At 37.7% G+C, this 23,626-nt stretch overlaps 1 protein-coding gene across 1 annotated transcript in view; it reads left to right on the top strand.

The window, feature by feature from the left end:
* The window catches only part of sf3a3 (splicing factor 3a, subunit 3), a 37,743-nt gene that overhangs the window by 5,789 nt on the left and 8,328 nt on the right, over positions 1-23,626 (top strand). Inside the window, exons 2-14 of the mRNA XM_048558155.2 lie at positions 395-442; positions 2,865-2,917; positions 3,431-3,536; positions 5,036-5,108; positions 5,778-5,869; positions 6,148-6,230; positions 10,032-10,170; positions 12,019-12,087; positions 15,974-16,041; positions 16,594-16,698; positions 17,881-17,950; positions 20,288-20,452; positions 22,047-22,157. Of these exons, the coding sequence (XP_048414112.1) occupies positions 395-442; positions 2,865-2,917; positions 3,431-3,536; positions 5,036-5,108; positions 5,778-5,869; positions 6,148-6,230; positions 10,032-10,170; positions 12,019-12,087; positions 15,974-16,041; positions 16,594-16,698; positions 17,881-17,950; positions 20,288-20,452; positions 22,047-22,157 (1,182 nt within the window). The remainder of the gene's footprint in view (positions 1-394; positions 443-2,864; positions 2,918-3,430; positions 3,537-5,035; positions 5,109-5,777; positions 5,870-6,147; positions 6,231-10,031; positions 10,171-12,018; positions 12,088-15,973; positions 16,042-16,593; positions 16,699-17,880; positions 17,951-20,287; positions 20,453-22,046; positions 22,158-23,626) is intronic.

Raw genomic sequence — 23,626 nt, 5'->3', positions numbered from 1 at the left:
CAGCTTTTGTGCTCCTGAGATGCTGCTTGGCCTGCTGTGTTCATCCAGCTCCACACTTTATCTTGAATCTCTTGAAGTTGAGTTGGAAGTGTCAGGAAGTATGAACCATCCTTAGAATATAGCCAGGACATCTGTCCACACAAGCATACACTTCATTTATGGATTGCACTGCCTGTGTCCAATGTTCAACAAAGTTTTTCACTGGTCAGTTTTCTTAATGTTTTACTGCTGAAGCAAGAAATATTTCCCTTTGTTCTCGGCTTCCTTTTGTGGGTCTAACAAGTGGTGAAGGTGCTGAGGGAAATCAGTTATAATTAGTGAGACCAGGATTAGACTTTCAAATAGTTTTGTTGTTTGTTTTAAAGCATATTAACTTTTAAAACTTGTTTTCCAGCTTCGGGACCAAATCAATTCTGATCATCGGGCCCGAGCAGTGCTTGACGTAAGTAAACTCATTGTAGCCTGGTCTTTGAGCTTGGTTGTGATTCTAGGACTGCTTACATTTACTCTTGCTTGGATTAATATCTGTTGCTTAGATCAAATGTGTACAGTAGTTGTGACTCTGAATTGTGCATCAGGTCTGTTAAATTGACAGACTTTTACCCTATGTCATAGTCTATATGGTAATTCAGGTTGCCAATAAGTTTTCCTTTATTCTCAAACTGAATTCATTTTATTGTGCATTGATAATGCTGCAGTATGGGGATATTGGGAGGCTGTTCAATTTTAGTTTTGTATATGTAGGTGTTGTTGGCTAGGCCAGTATTTATTTCTCCATCTGTATTTGCCACCCAGAATGTGGTAGTGAGCTGCATTCTTTAACCGCTGCAATCTGTCATGAGTGTGTGCACCGACAGTGCTGTTAGAATGGCTGTTCTAGGATTTAAACCCAGCAACAATGAAGGAATGACAATATAGTTCCAACTCAGGAAAATGTGCAACTTGGAGTCAGACTTGTAGGTGATGGTATTTCTATGTATTTGCTGCCCTTGTTTTCGTAGGTGGTAGAGTTTGTGGGTTTGGAAGGTGCTATTGAAGGATAAGATTGAAGATATTCATGCACATTTACAATTGGATGTATTGATAATTATCAGGATCAGAAACTCAGTGCCGTGCTGTCTCAGCCCCGACCTTCTGTGCTGTTCTGAGGAAATCTGTTAACTCAGTGCAGACGTGGATTTAGGATAGGTTTTTTGGGCCTGTTCAAAAAGTCAGTAGTGACTGATCTGTGATGTAAGCAATTATAGCAATTAACCTTGCTGCAACTTGTGTTTGTGAAAGAGAGTTACAAACCTTATCAACTGTTGTGTTTTAAAGTGTTTCCTAATTTTCATTCTGAAAGACCCGTCTATAACTTTGGCTGGGTCATAGCTTCAACCCAACCAGCAGAAACAAGCTTATCTCTGTCTACAAATGGGAATGGATTAATTTAGGATATCTGGTTCACACGGACGAGTTGGACCGAAGGGTCTGTTTCCACTGTTTCCTTTCAGTATGCTAAATGTTCTGATTAAGTGACTCTTAACCTTTTAAATTCCAGGGAGTGCAACCCTGGTGGATCTTCCAAATCGCTTAGTTCTTGGAATTCTGACCACTGCCAAACTCAAACATGCCTTAATGTAAACTTTGTTGTTCATAGAATCATAGCATAGCATAGTTTTGACGGTGGCTGCTCCAATCCCACTGTCTGCGCATGTCACCATGCATTGTCATAGATACCATTTCACTGGCGTGGGCTAAGTTTCTGCCAGTCCCCACCTTTATGACAATATGACATAAAGAAGGGCAGTAGATAGGCAGAGATAATGGGAACTGCAGATGCTGGAGATTCCAAGATAATAAAATGTGAGGCTGGATGAACACAGCAGGCCAAGCAGCATCTCAGGAGCACAAAAGCTTTTGTGCTCCTGAGATGCTGCTTGGCCTGCTGTGTTCATCCAGCCTCACATTTTATTATCTTACAGTAGATAGGCAGCCCAGATCAGACTTTAAAGTCACTGAAATTGCATCCCAGTTTAGTAATTACAAAGCAACTGGAGACTCAAAATATAAGAGTGCTAGAGATTGAAGGAAATTCTTGACACAGCTGAGACGAGTGCCTCAGCGTACTTGTACAAACAGAGGTAATCCCAGCAATGGTAGCAGAAGGAAAGTTGCAAAACACATTAAGGAACAGTGCCAGAATGGGCTCTCAGTTTCTTACTTATCCAAATCATTACCCTGGAACAACCAAAGACTTCAAAGGCAGTCCTGGATGGTGTGGCAGGTTTTTGAAAAGAAACAATTTTTGTGACAAAAGACAATTATGTAATTTTAAAGTGCCTTGCTATCAGTATTGCCAGCACTGAAATGTGAGAGGATGGATTTCAAACTGCCAGATGTTACTTGTGTAAAAGTCAGCGCCTACCTTTTGGCAAAAAATTCACTCTTAATAATTCCGCTTTTACACTACAAAACCTTGAACCTATACATTATTCTTGAACAAGGGTGTTCTGTTTATAAAGTTCATTCAAATAGTGTCCTCACCAAACAGCAAGTAAACACCTTTCTGTTAAGAGATATTTTCTGGTAGAGCTGAATTATTCTGATTTGTGAACACCCAGTCTTCAATTCTAGTGCACTTTTGTTTTTGAGGTTGCTAAAGTTGTGAGACTGTTGCTGGAATGTTAGTTGTTCTACAGTGATTGTTACAAGTTGTGCTGGAATGAACAGCAATTTTTGGTGTTATTTATCTGAATGAACTTAGTCAAGTGAGTGTGCAGTATTCTGCATTTTGAAGCTTGTGAATGCTGATTGCTGTCTTCTGTTCACCTGTAGTAATATTAAATGGATTAGGTTTTGAGATGCCTTAATTTATCTTTCAGAGGTACATGGAAGTGGCAGGAAATCTAAGAGACTTGTATGAAGATAAAGATAGGTATGTGTTGTTATTGATTTTATTTCAGATAGTAACAAGTTTTGTATTTACTGTCAAATATATACAACTGAGCATTTTAGAACAATATGATGCTTAATCAAACGTGTAAAATGTCCTACTGCATTTTAATAGCATGATGACAGGTTAATGAAGCAATTATAATTATGATGCTTCTTTCTTGTGAAGTTTTCACTGTGTTGCCATCTAATATCAAAAACCTATTCCTGTCCAGAAGTACTCCTTGTACCTTAACCAGCAAGGGTGCTTCCATATTCAATAACATAACTCAGTTACAGCTTTTGTAAATGCGAACACACTAAGATATTTTCTTATGATATTGATGAATATTCAGCATATATTCATCCTGTCGCAGTCCTTTGGCTATATGTGTTTTCTGCTTGAGAGAATTCGTTACCTTGAAGATTTATTTATTTGTTGCTGCTATCTGTTTTGACTGTAACCTGTTGCCTAATGCAGTTCCCCACATTGTTATGGCTTTTTTTTTGCTGACAGTATGCGAAAGGATGAGTTAAATGCCATTTCGGGACCAAATGAATTCGGAGAATTCTACAATCGGCTGAAGATGATCAAAGAATTCCACAGAAAACACCCAAATGAGGTTGGTACCCCCACAGACATGAAGCATTTTATTCTGACATTTGTATGAAATGTTTGAATACAATTCTGACAGACAGCATGAGACTTTTTTTTAGATAATTCTTTCCACTTAAATGATTTCACCCATAAATTAACTTACACACATTTGGGATATTTATTTAAATAACGTGGAGACACAGACAGCATATTGGATTTCGGAAAAGCTTGCTTGCTAAGTTTTTCATGAACTGCCTGGAGATTTAAAAAAATTAATGTTTTTTGATTTCTTTGTGAAAGATCTCCTAATAGGTTACAATACTCATGGAAATGGTGCATGTGAATTTGGAGCAGAAGTAAGCCTTTTAGCCTCTCAAACCTGCTCTGCCATTCAGTATCATTGCTGATGTGTTTGTGCCTCGAATTGCAAATGTATCATGTACCGTGATAAACTTTTGATTCCCATGTTCAACAATAATTTATCTGCCTCGACCTTAAAAGTATTCAATGGCCCTGCCTCCATTGCTTTCTGAGGCAGAAAGTTCCAATGTCTCTCAACCCTGAAAGAAAAAAAAACTTCTCTTCATTTCTATCCTAAAAGGTTGACTCCCTAAGTTTTAAAGCATGACCCCTAATTCTGGTTTCACCCACAAGGGGAAACACACTCTCCATGCCCAGTTTTTTGAGATAGCTCAGGATCTTGTATATCTCAGTCAAGTTACTTTCACTTTTCTAAGCTGTGGTGGAAACAAACCCATAAGATCTACACACTCATTCCAAGGATGAATCTAATCAACCTGCTTGAACACTTCCAACATGTGTACGCTGTTTAAGTAAGACAATAAAAGCTACGCAGTATTCAAAACATGAACAGACCAATGCCTTGTGTAAGAGAAGCATACACCCTGACTTTTTTTTTCCTGTTTCTATTGTACTAAAGGATAGCATTCCATTAACCTTCTTTAATCACTTGCTGTAGCTGCATATTCATGTTTTGTGAGTCTTGAACTGGAATGCCTACATTTCTCTTCAGCTCAGTATCTACAGCTACTTTCCATTGAAGTAATATTCTGCTTTTTTAAAAATTCTTCCTGCTAAAGGGAAATCTTCACATTTTCCCACATAATTCATCTCCCTGGCTTTTGCCCATTCACCAAGCATATCTGCATCCTCCTTATGTCCTCGACTGTTTAAGTTTAACTGAATTTTTAATTAAGTGGTCCTACGTCCTGAATCTAAACATTTAAGTCTGATACAAACAAAATGCTCCGCAGTGGCAGATAATATGGTAATGTTTATTTCTCTATTGCTTTGCTCTTGCACTTGCCCCATAACCTACATGTCCTACAGTGTGCAGTTCACCATTACTTACTCGTAGCTGGTAAATTGGATATGATATGATCTAAAATAATTGAAACATTTTTATTCTCTTTAAGGTTTATATTTATCATCTGGATATTTGAAGAAAGTTCAAATTAAACTGTTTTAAAGTGTCGTTCACTTTTGCACTTTCTCCTCTTCTAGATAAGTATTCCAATGTCGGTAGAATTTGAGGAGTTAATGAAGACCAGGGATAATCCAAGTGAGGAGGCACAGAGTAAGTCTGCATACATGTTTTTAACCTTTTCTGCTTTTCTTTTTTAAAAAAAAGCACTGTTTTTATCATTGGGTAACCTTAATTCAGCAGCAGATCAAATATGGAAATAAATTTGTCCCAGTAGATTGTAACCAATCTGTTCTGAATGTACAGTTGCATTAAACGTATAATTACTAAATCATTGTGATACATAATACGTTATTAAGACCAAGCATAGCATTTCTATTGATTCAAGTTTGAAGATTTTCTTCTAACTTATTTATAACCTTTTTAATGTTTATGTAAATGCTGGCAACTGCATTTAGTATTTATTGCTGCTACAACAACAAAAGATATGACGTAACCCTACTAAACAAACGCATTGACACGTGCAACTTCTTACACAGAGTGGTTCATGTGCGGAATGAACTGCCAGAGGAAGTGGTGAATCCAGGTGCAGTTACAGCATTTAAAAGACATTTGGATAAGTATGTGAATATGAAAAGTTTGGAGGGATATGAGCCAGACACGGGCAAGTGTGACGAATTTAGTTTGGGAGCGCAGTCAGCATAGACTAATTGGACCAAAGCATTTTTTTTTCATGCTGTATGACTGTATGATTCTATGATGTGCTCTGGCTTGTGACTGAAATACGTGCAGATGGAAATTAAATCCATTTGTTTCTTAAAGATCTAGTGGAGTTCACAGATGAAGAAGGATATGGACGTTATCTTGACCTTCATGACTGTTATCTCAAATACATCAACCTGAAGGGTTCAGAGGTTAGTCACAATGCAAAGAAAGGAAGTTGGCTGTCTAGAAGTTCAGTAATGCGAGGGACGATGCAATGATCTTGGAGCTCTTCTTTGTTACTATAGTGATGTAATTCTGCAATTCCTCAGCATGTTAATCATTCGTGTTATAGAGAAAGATGCCAACTGAAAGTAAAGGTGTCTAGTGTCTAGAAACTTTTCTATTCTAATTCTAGCTGTTTCGTGTCTGAATTTGCATATGGATTATAAAATTCCAGTGGATTTTACAACAAGTTTTGTTTTTACAGAAATGTGATTATATTACCTACTTGATTACATTTGACCAACTTTTTGATATTCCAAAAGAGAGAAAAAATGCAGAGTATAAACGGTAAGTGAAAATACTTCTCATGTATATATTGGTCCCTTACTGTTCAGACTGCAAATTCCTTCTCAGTTGGCTGCTGCTCATCATTCTTGCTGTATGTCAAAAGCTGTTTTCGGCAAGCAACTTTAAATAACCAAGTTATTAATGAGTATCAATTTAAGTACTTGGCTATTAGAATCATTGGGTTTTCTTCTCCTGTAAGTCCAGTTGTTTAATTTTAGATGGCTTTATCCTGACCTTGCAGATTGATGTAGTTACAACAGGGTTGTGCTTGCCATTTGAGTTAATACAGCCTTGCAGAAAAGCTATAGCTCACACAAGTATTCGTGCATTCAAAAGTTTAATTTTACTTTTAATTTCAAATGTTCTATCCTACGTGTGAGTTAAGTGTACAGAATTTTATCTGTTTTTAATTTGCCTCCCCTGTTGAAAATTGACAGGGAGAGAAGTAATGAAATGGGACTGTATGAAAAATATGTATAAAACCAATTACAAATTCAACTGATTATCTTAAATTTGTTGTTAGTTAAACTGTGGTCTCTTGCATCTATTATTTGTGGAACAATCGTGCAACCGTGTTTTCTTTGAATTTTGCAAGCACAGGCTGGTTCATTGTAGTCTGTACAACAAAATCTGTTCAAAAGATGTCCACTTCACAATTAAACAACTTTGTGTATGAATTTTAACACCAGTGTGATGCCAGATTTGTGAACCATACATCATAGTGATTGGCTGATCAAATCAGATGGCGTATCAATTTAGATGTTTGTTTTATGCAAAATACAGATCATACTTCACCAGCCTGAGTGTGGACCGTTTTGGAATTTGCAGCCCAAACTCTGGACTCATGTTCCACTGAGAACAAAAATCTAAGCGATAGTTGTACTGAGAGTGTGCCCCCTTTTGAGCTGACACATTAAACCACAAGTCCACCTGCTGTCTCAGGTGGAAATGAAAATACTGGTGGCACTATTTCAAAGAGAAGCAGACGATAAATCCCTAGTGTCCAGACTAATATTTATCACTCATAAAAATCACAAAAACCATTACCCTGTTGCCATCTATGGAAGCTTGCTGTGTGCAATCTCTTTGTCACATTTCCTACATAATTCCAGTGATTATGCTTCAGAAGTACTTTGTTGGATATAAAGTGATTAGAAGTGTCCTGAAATCACAAAAGGTGATATCCAAATGAGTGAAGAACTGTTACAATTATATTAGGAAAAGGGTGAGTAGGAGTAATATGAGATGCTGGAAAACACAGAGTGATATTTTATCACTGAAAATAAGAAGCTAATAGTGGATATATTAAACTGGCCAGATAGCTAGTGGAGTGCCAGTCATCAACGCTTTGGTCTCAATTGTTTACAACCTTTTGTTCATTTGAATGAAGCAATCATTGTAGTCAAATTTGCTACTGATACAAATATTGGAAAAGCAAATCTTGAGGGCACACCAACTGGAAAGGGATACAGATAGGTAAATTGAGTGTGAAGAAATTTGGCGGATGGCACATAATATAGGAAAATACAAAGTTATCCACTTCAGTTAGGAGAATAGAAAAGTGGTGCATTACTTAAGTAGATGTTGCAATACAAAAAATACTGGGTGTCTTTTTATGAAACATGCAAAGTTAGTGTACTGCATGTAATTAGGAAGACAAATGGAATGCCTTTGTTTTGCATGAAGGATGGAATAAAATTGAAGAAAGTGTTGGTTGGACCCTGTCTGAAGTGCTCTTTATTTAGAAGAGAGATACTTGCTATGTCAGTAGTTCAGAGAAGCTTCATCAGGTTGATTCCTGGAATAAAAAGGTTGTCTTCTGAAGAAAGTTTTGGGTAATTTGGGCCTGTGTTCATTGGCTTCAGAAGAACTGAAAAAAAAATCCAGAAGGCAGTAAACAGGGAAGAGATACTGTTCTCTGTGGTCAGAATTAAGAATCCTGAAGGCATTCTTTTCAGGTTGATAACCATTACAGTGCGGTTCCACAGGGATTATTGCTGAGATCACAACTTATTACAGTACATATTAAAGACTCAGTGGAAGAAAGTGAATGTACTGTAACCAAATTTGCAGATGACACAAAAATAGGTGGAAAGGCAGTTTGCAAGAGGGAAACAAACAGTTTACAGAGAAATGTTGATAAGTTAATAAAGTGGGCATATGTTGGCATTTGGATTATAATGTGGAAAAATATGAAATTGCTAATTTTGGAATGGAGAGTAAAGGAGTATTATTTAAATGGAGAAAAAAAACTAAATAAGCTGCAACACAAAGGGACTGGGGGAACCTGTATATGAAACACAGGAGGCTAGCACACAGATGCAGCACGTAATCAGGAAGATTAATGGTATGTTGGCCTTTATTTAAAGGGATTTGGAGTAAAAGTAGAGAAGTCTTTACTGCAACTGTACAAGTTACTGGTGAGTCCACATTTGGAGTACTGTGCGCAATTTTGGTCCCCTTATTTAAGGAAAATTATCATTTCGTTGGAGGCAGTTCAGAGAAAGTTCACTAAGATAATCCTTAGTATGCAGGGATAGTCTTGAGAGCAAAAGTTAAAGAGGTTGTGACTCTACTCACTTAGAATGACGGGCGATCAGATTGAAACATAGGATTCTTAGGGGTTTGACAGGGTAAATGCTGAGGGGATGGTTCTCCTCATGGGAGAGTCTAATGTATGGTATCTGTTTGAAGAGACACCAACTTAAGATGAGGAATTTCTTCTCTGAGTGTCGAGAGTCATTAGCCTCGGAGAGCTATGAGGGCAGTGTCCTGTGTATATTTAAGGCTGAGATAGATTCTTGATCAGCAGAAAAATCAAGGGTTGTTGGGGAAACAATGGAAAGTGGACACAGGAATGTCAGATCAGTCACCACTCTGTTGAATGGCCGATTATGCTTAAGTGGCCACATAGTCTACTCCTGTTCTTTTGATCCTATAGACTGGGTTGATTACAGAGAGGATATTTGCCCTGAAGGAAGAATCACAAACTAGGATTTGTAGCTGAGATTAAGAAACTCATCCATTTAAGATGGGGATGAAGAGAAGATTCTTCCCTGTCATAGATCTCTTAAAATGATTTACATAGAGACCTGCGGAGGCTGGGACATTTGAAATATTGTAGACTGAGCTAGTTACTTGGACTATGGAGCAAACAAGAATTAGGGGATCAGATGGAAAACTGGAGTTAATGCCAAGAACATGAAAATAATAGTCTAATTCAATGATGTTACAGGCTGTATGGCCAATTGCTGCAACTTTTTACATTATATCAATGCAGTTGTGAAATGTAAAATTTGAATAATTTATCTGGTAGTGATGTTGAATTTTGGTATATTTCTGCTTTCACTTGGCTTACTTAGTCTCATTTTGCACTGAAATTTTATTTATTTGCCTCTGTCATTGTTTCATGGGTTCTGCAAATGGTTTGCAGTTTCTCAGCTGTCACGTCACATGGTAAGGTAGAAAATGAGAGATAAAACTGAAGTGAGTACAACTTATGAAAGGTTTCCAATTAAGAAATTCTTTGAAAAAAAATTTAAATTGCCCATGGATGAATTAAAGAAAAGTGTTATGTATTCAGGAGAAACTACCGCAAAAATGAAAACTAAAGGCTACAATTTCTCATTTCACATCATTTAGACTTTTGAGTCACAAATGCATTTTTTTGTCAATGCTTTGGTTTGCTTTAACTGGGTCAAATGTGAATCACTACCTTTTTCACTATATACTATGGAGTTATTGTTCTTGAAAGTACGTAACTGGAAAGTTAATTTCCTCTGGATATTTTGATTCTCCTAGGTATCTGGAAATGTTGTTGGACTACCTCCAAGATTATACTGACCGTGTGAAGCCATTATTGGATCAGAATGAGCTGTTTGGAAAAATACAAATTGACTTTGAGAAAAAATGGGAAAATGGCACCTTTCCTGGCTGGCCAGTATGTAATGTGTTAATTATTCTAGTGTAATAATGTGTTGGAGTAAACATGCTTGTCAAAATAAACTAACTAACTTCTTGACCACCATAACTTTGGAATATTTATATTCAGCGGCATTTTCACTTGGTTTGGCCTCTCTCCTCCTCCTATTCGAAAATTATAGTGATTTTCAATATTCCTAGACCATTGTGAAGCCAATCTGTATCAATCTTTTGCATCTGAGAATTAAAACTACAGAAAAGCATCGCTCTCCTGCTTATATAAGATAGCAAGGTGTAGAGCTAGATGAACACAGTAGGCCTAGCAGCATCAGAGGAGCAGGAGAGCTGATGTTTCGGGCCTTGACCCTTCTTTTGTTCATCCAGCTGTAACCCTGTTATCTCAGATTCTCCAGCATCTGCAGTTCTTAATACCGCACTATACTGCTTAATATTTGCAGTGTTGCTTGTTTAACAAAGGTGGTAGCATACAAGAAAACACATTTATTTCTTGTATATTCTGTACACTATGTCTGTTTTGTGTTCTGAATGGGAGTTGTTAACATGCTGAGGGCCAAATATTCTATTTTAGATTGAGGTGGGGCACAATATCAGAAAATAGTAGAATCAAATAAAATAGTTCTAAAAAGATGCAGTTCTAGGTGCATTATAGAATTGCTAGAAAGAGTTTTGAATTGATGTTGAGGCTTTTTTTTAACAGTAGAATTTCTCTTTGTCTCTTTTCTTCCTCTCACTTTGTCTTTCTCTTTATTTTTCTCTTCTTTCTTTTTCTTTCTCCCAAGTTCAGGCTGCTCTCCAGCCCCTAGGATATAACCAAGACAGCACTATCTGTTGTCTGTTGTACTTCACAAAGGTCTCAGGGGAATTATAGTGTGTACATTCACTAAGAGCTCTCATTGAGTTTCTAACCACAGAATCAGCAAGATAAATATGGCAAGCAGAGGATTACGATTTGATTTATTGTTGAGACGTCTACCAAGATACAGTGAGAAGTATTGTATTGCATGCTAACCAGACAAATCATACCTTACATAAGAACATCAGGGTAATAAAACAGAATGTAGAATATAGTGGTATAGCTACACAGAAGGCGTAGAGAAAAATCAACTCTTGTATATTTAGAGATTTGTCCATAAGTCTGATAACGGTGAGGAAGAAGCTGTTCTTTAATCTGTTGGTATGTGTTTCCAACTTTTGCCCGATGGAGTGGTAGCATCACTGGACTAAGTAATCTTGAGCCCTATGTTAATATCCTGGTGACATTCGTTCAGGTTCCATCATGGTAGAGGGTGACATTTGAATTTGATAAAAATCAAAAGTAAAAAGCTGCCCAATGGCATCCCTGTAACTACAAGATTGTTATAAAAATCCATCTGGTTTACTAATGTCCTAAGGGAAGGAAATCTGCTTTACTTTAGCCTAGAAACAGATGTTAGTAGTGTGACAAGTCACTGGACTGTATAAAATGAAGTATTGGCCTTTATACAGTGAGGAGGAGAAAAGTTAAAACTTCCCCCGGGTCTGAGTGATTCACATATGAGGAACTCTGGAATTTCGGCAATTAATGATGAGACAGCTCAAAACATTTTCACACAATTGAACACTGGACTATAATGCAGATTAAAAACATTTTCTACTCTATAATTTAAATGTGATTCTGAATGTAGCTATTCATAACAAACCTCTGTGCTGTGAAGAGATTACTTGATTGGGGTAAACCTAAATCTGGTGGTTTGAGCTATGTCACCAAATCTCGTAGTATTGCATGGAATAGTCTGTCCATGTTGATAATACTTATGTGAATTATTTATTTTGACTGAATTAATATAATTGTCATTTCTCTTGACAGAAAGAAACAAGCAGCGCCCTGACTCATGCTGGAGCTCATTTAGATCTGTCAGCTTTCTCGTCCTGGGAAGTAGGTTGTCATTTTACTTGTTTACTGTTTTAATTCTCTCTGGTTTAGTTTTAACCTTATGGTGATCTTTACTCAAAATTTCTCAAAGTTAAATGTTCTGTGTCCCTAAATGCTTTTTTAAATGGTATTTATTTATATTTGTAAGTGAAAATATTTTACAACTATGTATTTTTAAAATGGCTGTATTTAATGTACGTACATAATAGTTTGGTAACTTTTTGAACTCTTATTTTCACTATCAGGTAAAGAAAGGGACATGGAAAATATACTCTCTCTATTCTTTCTATTCTTTCAAGTTTTTTTACTCTCTAGTATTTGTGAGAGTCTGTGGTGATTTCAGTTTGTCACATGCAAGTTTTTAAATTAATACACTGGTGAGATTCTGAATCATTTTTGCTCTAAAATCACCATTGGCCAAATCAGTGTAGAAAGTGGATTAGAGTTCAATGGGGTTCAGATAATGCAAATTCTGGTCCATTGTGTCATTGTGGGAATAAAGCTCAGGAAGTGGTATATTATTGAAACTTTTGTGCTATAATCACACTTCACTTCATGACTTTCACCATGGTAAACATTCTGTCTTGCCCCCTCAACCTTTTTTGTAGTATCAAGTCGCAGTCCTTGACACATCACGTAACTTTTAACGTCAATAGGCGTCTAATGGTGGCTTTGAAAAGACTCGTACTGGACTCAATGTTCACAGTTTTTCTCTTCACAGATGCTGCCAGACTTGCTGAATTTCTCCTGCATTCTCTTTGTTTATTGTATATTGGTGCGTTTGGATCGAGCGAAGAGGCAGGAATGAGGCAAACCTTCTGATATTTTTAAAATGCTGTGTTGGGGCGTGAAAAGTTTCACTACTCCCACTCCTTTATCAACAATAAAAATTATACTATTTCATTGTGGGCACCCTGTGTATCCAATACCTTGTTGCCAATTTTCAAATGATGATAAACGGTGAACTCTTCTCTCTGTCAACCCCAATCTTCATCTTGCTCAGTGTTTGCAAGCATAATATAACAATGACTGAATAATAGTCAAGTCCCTCAGACTGGTCTGGAAAGTAAAAGCTCTATGCAATTCATGGTAGAGGATCCAAAATCAGCCAAGAGGCATCAAGGAGAAGGTGGCAGTAGAGGGATATTTCTGTGACTGGAAATCTGTTTCCAGTCAGATTCTGCAGGGCTCTGTGCTGGAGAGCCTTGCTAATTTTGAGTTTATAAAAAAAATTCATTCATGGGATGTGGCATTGCTGTCTGGGCCAACATTTATTGCCCATCCCTAACAGTCCTTGAAAACATGGTGCTAAAATGCTGCCTTGAACCACTGAAGTCCATGGTACTGTAGGTAATCTCACAGTGCCATTAGGTAGGGAATTCCAGGAATTTAACCCAGTTACACTGAAGGAACAGCAGTATATTTCCAAGTCAATATGATGAGTGACTTGGAGGGGCAATGCTGTTCCCTAATATTTGGTGCCCTTGTCTTTCTCGATGAAATTAGTCATTGGCTTTGGAAGGTATACGTTAATGAGTTAGACATATATAGGGAGCATGATCAAGACAGTTGTTAATGACACCAAAAATTGGTGGAGTGGTACATAGTGAGGAGAATAGCCTTCAATAGCAGCTGGATATCAATGGACTGGTCAGCTGAACAAAACAGTGACAAATAGAATTCAGCATGGGAAAATAGAGTTAATGCAGTTGGGAAGGCTACCAAATCAAGGGATTACACTACGAATCTTAGGAGTCTAGAAAATCCTGAAGATCAAGGGGCTTTGATGATCATATCCATAGATCTCAGAAGGTGGGAGATAGAATGGTTGTGTAGGTATGTGGAATACTTGCCTCTTTTAGACGAGGCATGAAAAATAAGAGCAACAATGTTATGTTGGGACTGTATAAAACAGTAGTTAGACCACAACTGGAATGCTGTGTGTAGATCTAGTCACTAAACAATGGGGTAGATGTGATTCTATTGGATAAGGTAAAGTTGATTTGTTCCCAGAGGACCACAGGGCTGCGCTGTCATTGGAGAGAGACCCGAGAGTCATCACAACCAATTTCATCTGGAAAGACGAGGGCACCAGATATACTGGAACACCACTACCTCCAAGTCACTCCTCATCCTGACTTGGAAATATATCCTTCAGTGTAACTGAGTCAAAATCCTGGAATTCTCTCCCACCGCCCCCCCCCCCCCCCCCCAAAAAAAAAAATTGGAATTGTTAGTTTACGTACAGTACCATGGATTTCAGTGGTTCAGGGTGGCATCTTAACTCTCTCATATGAAAGGGAAGGAAGTGAAAAGGAAAATCTTTCATGGTGCCCTCAGCTGGAATTTAACCAATGCACTGCACTCTGCACCACAAACCAGCCAACCAGCTAAGTGAACTAACAGAACCCCCACCCCCCCCCAAACCACCATTCTTCTAGAGAAGGTGCAGAAGAAATTTACCAGGTCGCTGCCTGAATAGAAGGTCTGAGAGATGAGGAAAATTGGATAGGCTGGAGTTGTTTTCTTTGGAGTAGTGATGGTTAAGAGGGGATTGATAGAGCTGTGTAAGTTTGAGGGGCATAGACAGGGTGGATTGGCAGGCAGTTTATCCATTAGAGGGTTCAGTAACCAGGGGACATAGATTTCTCCCTGTTACATTAAATCGAAGAGAATAGTTGAGAACATAGTATTTTTTTTTCACTGAAAGTGGGAGTCAGAAACACACTGCTTGAAAGGGTGGTTGAGTCAGAAACTCACTTAATATTTAAGCAGTATTTAGGTATTTGTCTTAATTACCACAGTCTCCTTGTCTTTTGGCCAAGAGCTGAAAAATAGAACTAGTAAAGTCAGATCTTTGTAGACCAGCATGGATAGAATGAACTGAGTGGACCCTCTGTGCTATAAAGATCTATAAGCCTGTGAGGGATAGGAACACAGACCGTTAGGAGCATGGATTTTGTCAGAACAACAGGGGTGTGCCCAATGGTCAGACAGCCAGTGGGGAGCTCGCATCAGTTCTATGTGGGATAGCAAGGTGTACAGCTGGACGAACACAGCAGGCCAAGCAGCATCAGAGGAGCAGGAAAGCTGACATTTCAGGTCTAGACCCTTCTTCAGAAATTCTGTGTGGGAGGTCTTAAGGAATCAGGTGTCCTTGCAGACTTAAGTGGCCACCATTGGGCATTCCCTATGGTTGAGGTTTCTGGTTGCAGAAGTGCCACATGCAGTGTACCAGTCACTAGCAGGAGCAGTGGCTACCGATGGCACTGTATCCACCCGGGTCAAGAACGTCATTGGACCCTGGGCCAGTGGTGAGTGGGAGAGGACATGAGCCTCGGCATGGGGGACACGGAGATCAAAGGCAAAGGCAAGGGATTGATATTCATCAGCCCCACGATCCAAAACAAAGTGGCCAAGGGAGCCATTGAGAGGCAACCCAATAAATCATTTCCCAATAAATCTTCATGGCGCTGTAGGTTTCAGTGGGCTGAGACAATAGGTGTTATTTTGTTCACCAGTGAACGTAAATTATGTCTTGACACTGGTAGCTGAATATCCCATGTCTTTGCTTCCGTTCTTCGAATTAGTGAGGATAGGTTTCCTGCCATTGGGAGATTGACATGGAACTTCTGTTGATTAAGTGCATCTGGCTGCCGTGAGTTCCACTGTGAGACTCTGCATCAACTCCATCCCTAGGTGTACTCGTTGTGACTCTGATTTGATGACTGTATTTGATTTATCTTTTGTTTACATCCCTTTTCGTTTTGATACAATTGCAAAACTGTTTTAAGAGAGTCCTGTTTGCGACTGTATGCACTGAGCAGTTCTGTTTGTTTTTTAATGCATAGGGCATTTATATATTTAAAAATACTCTTTGAATCAACAGGAATTGGCTTCCTTGGGGTTGGACAGACTGAAATCTGCCTTAATGGCTTTGGGTCTGAAATGTGGTGGGTAAGTGTTCAGCTTATTGACAAATTACATAATTAAACACTATAGAGTAAAAATTCATCACAGGAAGTGGGACAAAACAAGTAGCATTGGTTAATCTCCCTGCTGGAAACAGTGCCGGAGTTTTAATTCCATTGCTGTCACTGTTTTACCCCACTACCCAAGACCAATATCTTCCCCAACACTGAATTTCAAAAGTTTTTTTTTGGAATAACTTTTAAACTTGTTTTTAGGAGGTTGGAAGATTTTCCCTGGGTTTGAAATTTGGTTTTTGAAAAAGAAAATAAATTTAATTTGTAAATTTGCACTTTAATTGTAAATGTTTGGAAACCACTTTGCAAAAGTGTTTAATTTCTAACTATTAAAATGTGGAATAATGTGAAAATACAAGAGCAGTTGATATAAACTGATGTTCTGAAATTCACTGCCTGTAGGTTTGTAATAGGCTCTAAAATTAATGGGCTACTGATTTTAAATGCAGTTTGAAGGCTTTGAATATATTTTAATGTTCTCTTCATTAACAGTGAAATGCATTTTTTTCTTGTTTTTTCTCAGAACCTTAGAAGAGAGAGCCCAGAGGTTGTTCAGTACTAAAGGGAAGTCCCTGGAGGCACTGGACCCTTCTCTGTTTGCGAAGTCTAAATCTAAAGGCACTAAGAAGTCAGTAGAATATAAAATTGTGTATTTGCCCTTTGATATATCAGGTAGATTATGTCCAGTTGTGCAGGAGACCCATTCTTCCAGTTTTCCTTTCTCTATCAATCCAGCAGAACTCTCTTCACAAAATTCTTTTTCAAAAAAAAACCTCTACATCTTGCTGTAACTTATTCCCCTTCTCTTCATCGGAAGTTACTGGGGTTGAGTTCCATTGCTATAATTCTGTATGGTACCTTGTCCATATATCTATCTATCCTTCATGTATTGGCTGAAGCAACGGATGTTAGTCAGTTCAAAACTGAGCTCTGAAGAAGCGCCACTGGACCCAAAGCATTGACTCTGCTTTCTCAAGGCAAATGGAATGTTTGCTTTTATTTCAAAGGGAGTGGAATGTTAAAGTTGGGAGCCTTGCAAAACTATACAAGGAATTAGTCAGTCCACAGCTGAAATACTCTGAACAGTTTTGTTGCCTTTATCTAAAGCAATATATATGGCATTGGAGGCAGTCCACAGAACATAGAACATTACAGCACAGTACAGGCCCTTCGGCCCTCGATGTTGTGCCGACCTGTCGTACTGATCTGAAGCCCATCTAACCAGAGAAGATTCACTAGGTTCATTCCAGGTGTGGAGAGATTTTCTTTTGAGGAAAGGTAGAAAAGGATAGCTTTGCACTCATTGGAATTTAGGGCAATGAGGGGCAACCTTATTGAAACATTCAAGATTCTTGGGCAGTTTGATAGTGTAGGCACAAAGTTGTTTCTCTCTGTGGGAGAGTCTCGGACCAAAGGTCCTAACCTGTGGAAGGGTTTGCCGATTTAAGACAGAGGTAAGGTTTTTTTTCTCTCTCCCAAACATAGTCACTCTGTGGAGTTCTTTACTGCAGAGGGCTATTGAGGCTAGGCTGTTATGTGTTTTCAGGTTGAGCTGGATAGCTTTTATCTATTCTGGAATTGAAGGTTTATTGGGATAAGGCAGGAAAGTGGAGTTTAAGATTTTCAGAGCAGCCACAATCTCGTTAAGTGGCAAGCAGACTTGATGGACTGAATAGCTTACTTCTGTTCCTTAAGATCTTGTATGTTCTGCAGCATGAAAGACTAAAGGTGATGCCTGTCTGTATTGAATTGATATATTTTAAACTGCTCTCAACACAGTTAATTTTTTTTTACTCCGCTACCACTACAGGGACTCAGAACGCAACAAAGAAATTGCTTTTCTTGAAGCTCAAGTGTACGAATATATAGAAATTCTTGGGGTGAGTTTTCTGAGATTGTTGCTTTTCAGTTGACTGTTTGATTAGTGGGACATATAATTTACTCTGGCATTGTTTAAAACTAAAATTGATCACTTGTTTAGTTTTGTCTGAACTGATGCTGGCTTTTATTCCAGGAGGCCAGTAGAGTATTATTTTGGTATATCTTGTGTAAAAGATATAATTTAACATATTAATGGAACAACCAGATCGTATGAATTGTAGCAAAAGGATCTGCTGTCACCACAATTGTTGCACTGAAATGTAGCACTTGTATTTCAAGAATGTGCTGCGCTTGGACTGACATTCCTTAATATGCACATTCTATGTTACAGTTGCATTTAGTGAATTAAATATCATATTCATAAAAGGCAATAAATGTGAACTCTGAATGACTTGTAAACAAAATCTGTTAAATTTTTTAAAAACGCAATGATTTAATGAGTTAAGCTGAAAATGTTTTAGCAAGAAGCAGTATTACTCTAAAGCATAGTTAGTTTTTAGATGATATTTTTCCAAGAAACATTAGTCTGTCAGCTAAACAGAGTTGCCAGCATTGTTTGTACCTGCATTTCTTTGGTTCCTGCAAGGGAAAGAGCATCGATATGTTCATAGGCATTAACACAAATGTAACTTTTAGGAGGCTGTTCTCTTCTTAAGATTTATGGTCTTGTTTTTCCAAATGATTTGAAAACAAGCCAGAATATAAATTTTAAATTAAGGTAAAATTCAACGAGAAAATCGTTACCAAGTACTTTTGTTTAAAACTTGGGGACACAGTACAAGTGGACAAATTGGGCATGAGTATATTTGCATTGCAAATTTAAAAACAAGTTTGTTAAATTTTCTTCCAAAATTTGAGGCATGTATTTTGTTTGCCTTTAATGGTAGTTGACCTTGTTATTCCCAAATTATTTGAAACCAGGCTGAACTGACATCTGGTGGATTCTGGGGTGGTCTGAACGTAAACTATACATTTTTTTACTTTGGAACAAGATGGAATGCAAAGAGGAGTCCCACGTAGCAGGAGATAATTATAGCAGCTTCATGTTGTATGAGAATTACTGAGAATTTGAAAATGATGAAAGTAAAAAGATTTGACTGATGCAACAGTGCTAACAATTGTTTTGAATCATAGTGGGCAAAAATGTTCTCTAACACAAAAAGATAACAATTTTAATTTCCTCTAGTGGTTTCTGATGAATATTCGACTGGAAAGCTTTTGACCCTTAATGGCTCAGCACTGGTTTTTGCAATTGATTTTTCCAAGTTTTTATCACTGGTCATTCTTAACACACAAAGCAGTGTAATATTTGACTTGCCATTAGTACTGCCACTGGGAAGTTACAAGAAACTTATTGAAACAGCATTTCACACGATCTTGCTGATACTAAACAATTTTCTAAGATGCTTCTAATATGTTTTTAACCTAAGCCTGAAATTGCAAAGACATTTCAGCGTGCAAAATTTGCTGTCCAAATGACAATTCACCTCTCTCCAATTGACTGTTTGATATTGTGACCTCAAATAGGGAAGTCTTCACTCAAACAGAATTATTGTGAATTATGTAGATTAATATTCTTGCCCTTATCAAATCCCATGTTCACATTGCTGTAGTCTACTGTGTGCTATTCACTAGTATATAATACAAATTGAGTTACGTTACACAGATGTTATTTACAGTCATTTATTCTTAATAGTAACAATCCTCTTGCATTACATTTATACTTTTGCAAACTATTGCATATTCCATAAATAATCCTTAAAACCGGTTAGTGGCTAATTCTACACAGTCAGCTGTAGTTTATTCATCAGTTGAAATCTTCACATAATTAGCTCATTGTTGCTACAATATCTGAGAATTCGGACACATGGTCATTGCTGTACTTCAGTGTTTTTTGTCCTATAAAAGGTGGCTAGTGATGATGGACTTGTGCAGTTCTAAGCCAGAATTATTGGAGGGCAAGATGTCATAACTCAATTATGCATATATGAGTGTCTAGATCTGTAGAGTTGCTGGTGGCTCAGGGATATTTCTCTGTTTCTTATGAGACAAATCGAATGGGTGGTGTTTTTTGAAGATGTTACTAACAAAATTAGTAAAGGAGAGCAGATAGACATGTATGCTTAGATTTTCAAAAGGCTTTTGATAAAGAAAGATTAAAGTACATAGGATAAGAGGTAATGTACTGGCATGGATTAGTGATTGGTGAACAAATGAAAAACCAAGATTAGGAATAAATGGTTCATTTTCATGTTGGCAGACTGGGACAAGTGGCATACTTCAAGGATCACTGTGGCTCTTTGAGTGTTCATTTTATTTTTAAATCCACTTGACAGGAACAGAGACAGCTCACCAGAGAAAATGTACAACGCAAGCAAGCTCGAACTGGTGAGGAACGAGAGGAGGAGGAAGAGGAGCATGTCAGTGAGAGTGAAAGTGAAGATGAGGAAAATGAAATCATCTATAATCCCAAGAATCTGCCGTTGGGTTGGGATGGCAAGGTGAGCTCAAAGAAAAATGGTCACAGATCATACTTGTATTCTCTGGTAATTTTAATTGCTGATTAAATAATAAGACAGTCGAGTGTTGTGTGATCTGAATTTTAATTTTGACTGCTGAGGTTCCAGTGAACCCCATCTTAATCTGCATTCTTAATAATCCATGTTCTGCTGCCTTTTTGTCTCTCCGCATACTTTCATGATTCTAATTTGATAACTGGCACTGTGTCAAATCTATATCCCAAAATGTTAAGCATTACACAAAGGAAAGAGCGTGAATTGCTGTGTAAATATGCAGAGCCATAATATATTTTGTTTCATAATAGGACGTGATCATTGATTGGTGAGGAGTCTTCCTCACTCTCAAAATTGAGTACCGTGCACAACAAAGCAGTTGTGCTGTAAGTGCGGTATGCCCTTGAGTGGTGGTGAATCTACTTCACCTTCCGAGGTTCTAAAACAAAAGGAAATGTAAGGTTTTGTCAAAAAAAAGATAAAGGCCAAGTATTGCATTCCTCAAAATAATAAACGCTGGAGTCTGAATACCAGAATATCCGAGGCTGAGTCCTAGAGGTAAGAATATGAGAACAGAAGTAGACCATTCAGTTTTTGAACCTTTTCTACAATTTAATGAGATCATTGCTGATATGTGGCCTAACTCCATGCATCTGCCTTTGACCCATGTCCCTTAGTACCTTTGCTAAATAAAATCTTAGCTATCTCAGATTTAAAATTAACAACTGATCTAGCATCCACTGCCATTTGCAAAAATTAGTTCCAGACATCTTGCACCCTTTATATGGAGAAGTGCTTCCTAACCACCCTACTGAACGGTCTTGGCCTAATTCTCAGACTATGTCCCCTAGTTCTAGAAACCCATCCAATGGAAATAATTTATCTTTATGTATTGTCTTTTTTGTCAATATCTTGAAGACTTAGATGGTCAAGGGGTGATCTGATCCAAGTTCTAGAGAAAACAGGCCTGATTTGACCAGTCTCTCCTTGTAATTTAGCCCCTGAAGTCCAGGTATCATTGTTGTAAAAATACATTGTACTCCCTCCAGGCCAGTATATCCTTCCTAAGGTGTGGTATCTAGATTTTCTTTTGATACTCCAAGTAGGGTTTACCAGGGTTTTCTATAATTGCAGGATAATTTCTACATCTTTGGCTTGTAGTCTTCTAGAAATAAAGTTCTTTAAAAATTGCATGTAACTTTTTTTCCAATAGTTTGAAAGCTTAGTTTTGTCACTATATTGTGACGTATTGAAAACAATTAAATATCAAAACTAGTAGCTTTGCTTATGTCTAGGCTGGAGTTTAATTAGTAATGTGAGTTTTGAAGCAGGTTGTGGTATTTTTGTTTAAGGTGGTTCTTTGTGTTTAGTATGGCAAATCGATGATATTTCAATATGTTGTAACAAATATTTCCCAGCAACGCTATTGAACACCAGTAGAGGGCAGAGCAAATTAATTTGTAATTCATTACTGTAATAGAACATAGAATAATACAGCGCAGAACAGGCCCTTTATTACGTATAATTTTGCATTGTAGTTCTATCATTTTATTTTGTTGTGACTCTATACTTTCCGTTTCAGCCCATTCCATATTGGTTGTACAAGCTGCATGGTTTGAACATCAACTATAATTGTGAAATCTGTGGAAATTATACATACAGAGGACCCAAAGCATTCCAGCGCCATTTTGCTGTAAGAATAATGATTTTAACTTCATATGTAAACTTTTTAATCTCTGTGAATACCTCTGTAGGGATTTTTAAAACTGGTTATATTCTCCTTCTTCTGGACTGTGTACTAATTCCTAGACAAGGGACTAACAATTATGATTTCTTAATTAGTATTATTTTTCATTGGCTTCTGGTGATATACTGAGGCATTTTGGGCCACTCCTATGTAGACCTCTTCCCCTGACACCTTGGGAAACTTCTGCTTGTTGCACATCAAATGGTGAATTGCACATCTAGGATCTTAATGCTTTTATTCTGAAGGTGACAGTCTACCTGAATTGTAATTTTCCTTTAATGCCTTTCCTTAAACAACGTTACAATTTAGAGCTGAGAGTCTAGGGGGAAAACAAATTGCTTTTAGACCCTGTGCATGTGTTCTAAAGCTGTGTGGGAGTGATTTCAGTCCACACTTCCTGTAACAATGTGGCAAAACATCTACTAGAGCTGTAATTAGTAGAATGGATAAGCAGAGAACCCATAGATGTGTATTTGGATTTATTAACAGACTAGGGAACAAACCTGCAGTACACAAGTTGGGATAATATGCTAGTACAGATTGAAAATTGGTTACAGACCTGAAACAGAGCGAGAATAAATTGGTCTTTTGAAGGGTGACAGGCTGTGTCTTGTCATGTCCCAGAGGAATCAGTGCTTTGATCTCAACTATTCACAATACCCATAAATGATTTGATGTGAAAATGTGGTGTTAGGTTGTGGTGGAACGAAGTCAGAAGATATGACACCTGGTTATAGCCCAACACATTTACTTAAAATTGCATGTTTTCGGAGCGTTGCTCCTTTGTCAGGCGAAGTGACAGTTACCTGAAGAAGCAGCACTCTGAAAGCTTGTGATTTAAAATCAACCTGTTGGACTACAATCTGGTGTCTTGTGATTTCTGACTTGTAAATGATTTAGATGAGGGAACCAAATGCAATGTTTCCAAATTTACTGATGGCACAAAACTAAGTGAGATTGTAACTTGTTAGGATGGTACAAGGAGGCCTCAGGTTGATCTAAACGATTTGAGTGTGTGGGCCACAAATGGCTCAAGCAGTATACTGTGGATAAATGTGAAGTTTTACACTTTTGTTGTGAAAATCCAAAAGGCGGAGTATTATTTGACTAGTGATATATTGGGAAAAATGGATGTACGAATGGATCTCATTGTCCTTGTACACCAGTCAATGGAAGTGAACAGGTAGCAAGCAATTTGGAAGGGACAGTGTTGGCTTTCACTGTTAAGAGGATTGATTCGAGAATAGGGATGGTTTATTGCAGTTATACAAGGCCTTGGCGAGACTACACCTACAGTATTGTATGTAGTTTTGGTCTCCCTACCTAATAGTTGATACAATTATCATTGAGTGCAGCAAAGTTCATTAGGCTGATACTGAGAATTATTAAAAGCAACAAGGCATATAGAGAGAAAT

This window comes from Stegostoma tigrinum, chromosome 24, assembly GCF_030684315.1.
Source record: "Stegostoma tigrinum isolate sSteTig4 chromosome 24, sSteTig4.hap1, whole genome shotgun sequence".
In the NCBI taxonomy this organism is placed as follows: Eukaryota; Metazoa; Chordata; class Chondrichthyes; order Orectolobiformes; family Stegostomatidae; genus Stegostoma; species Stegostoma tigrinum.
This window is presented reverse-complemented; position numbering and strand designations above follow the sequence as displayed.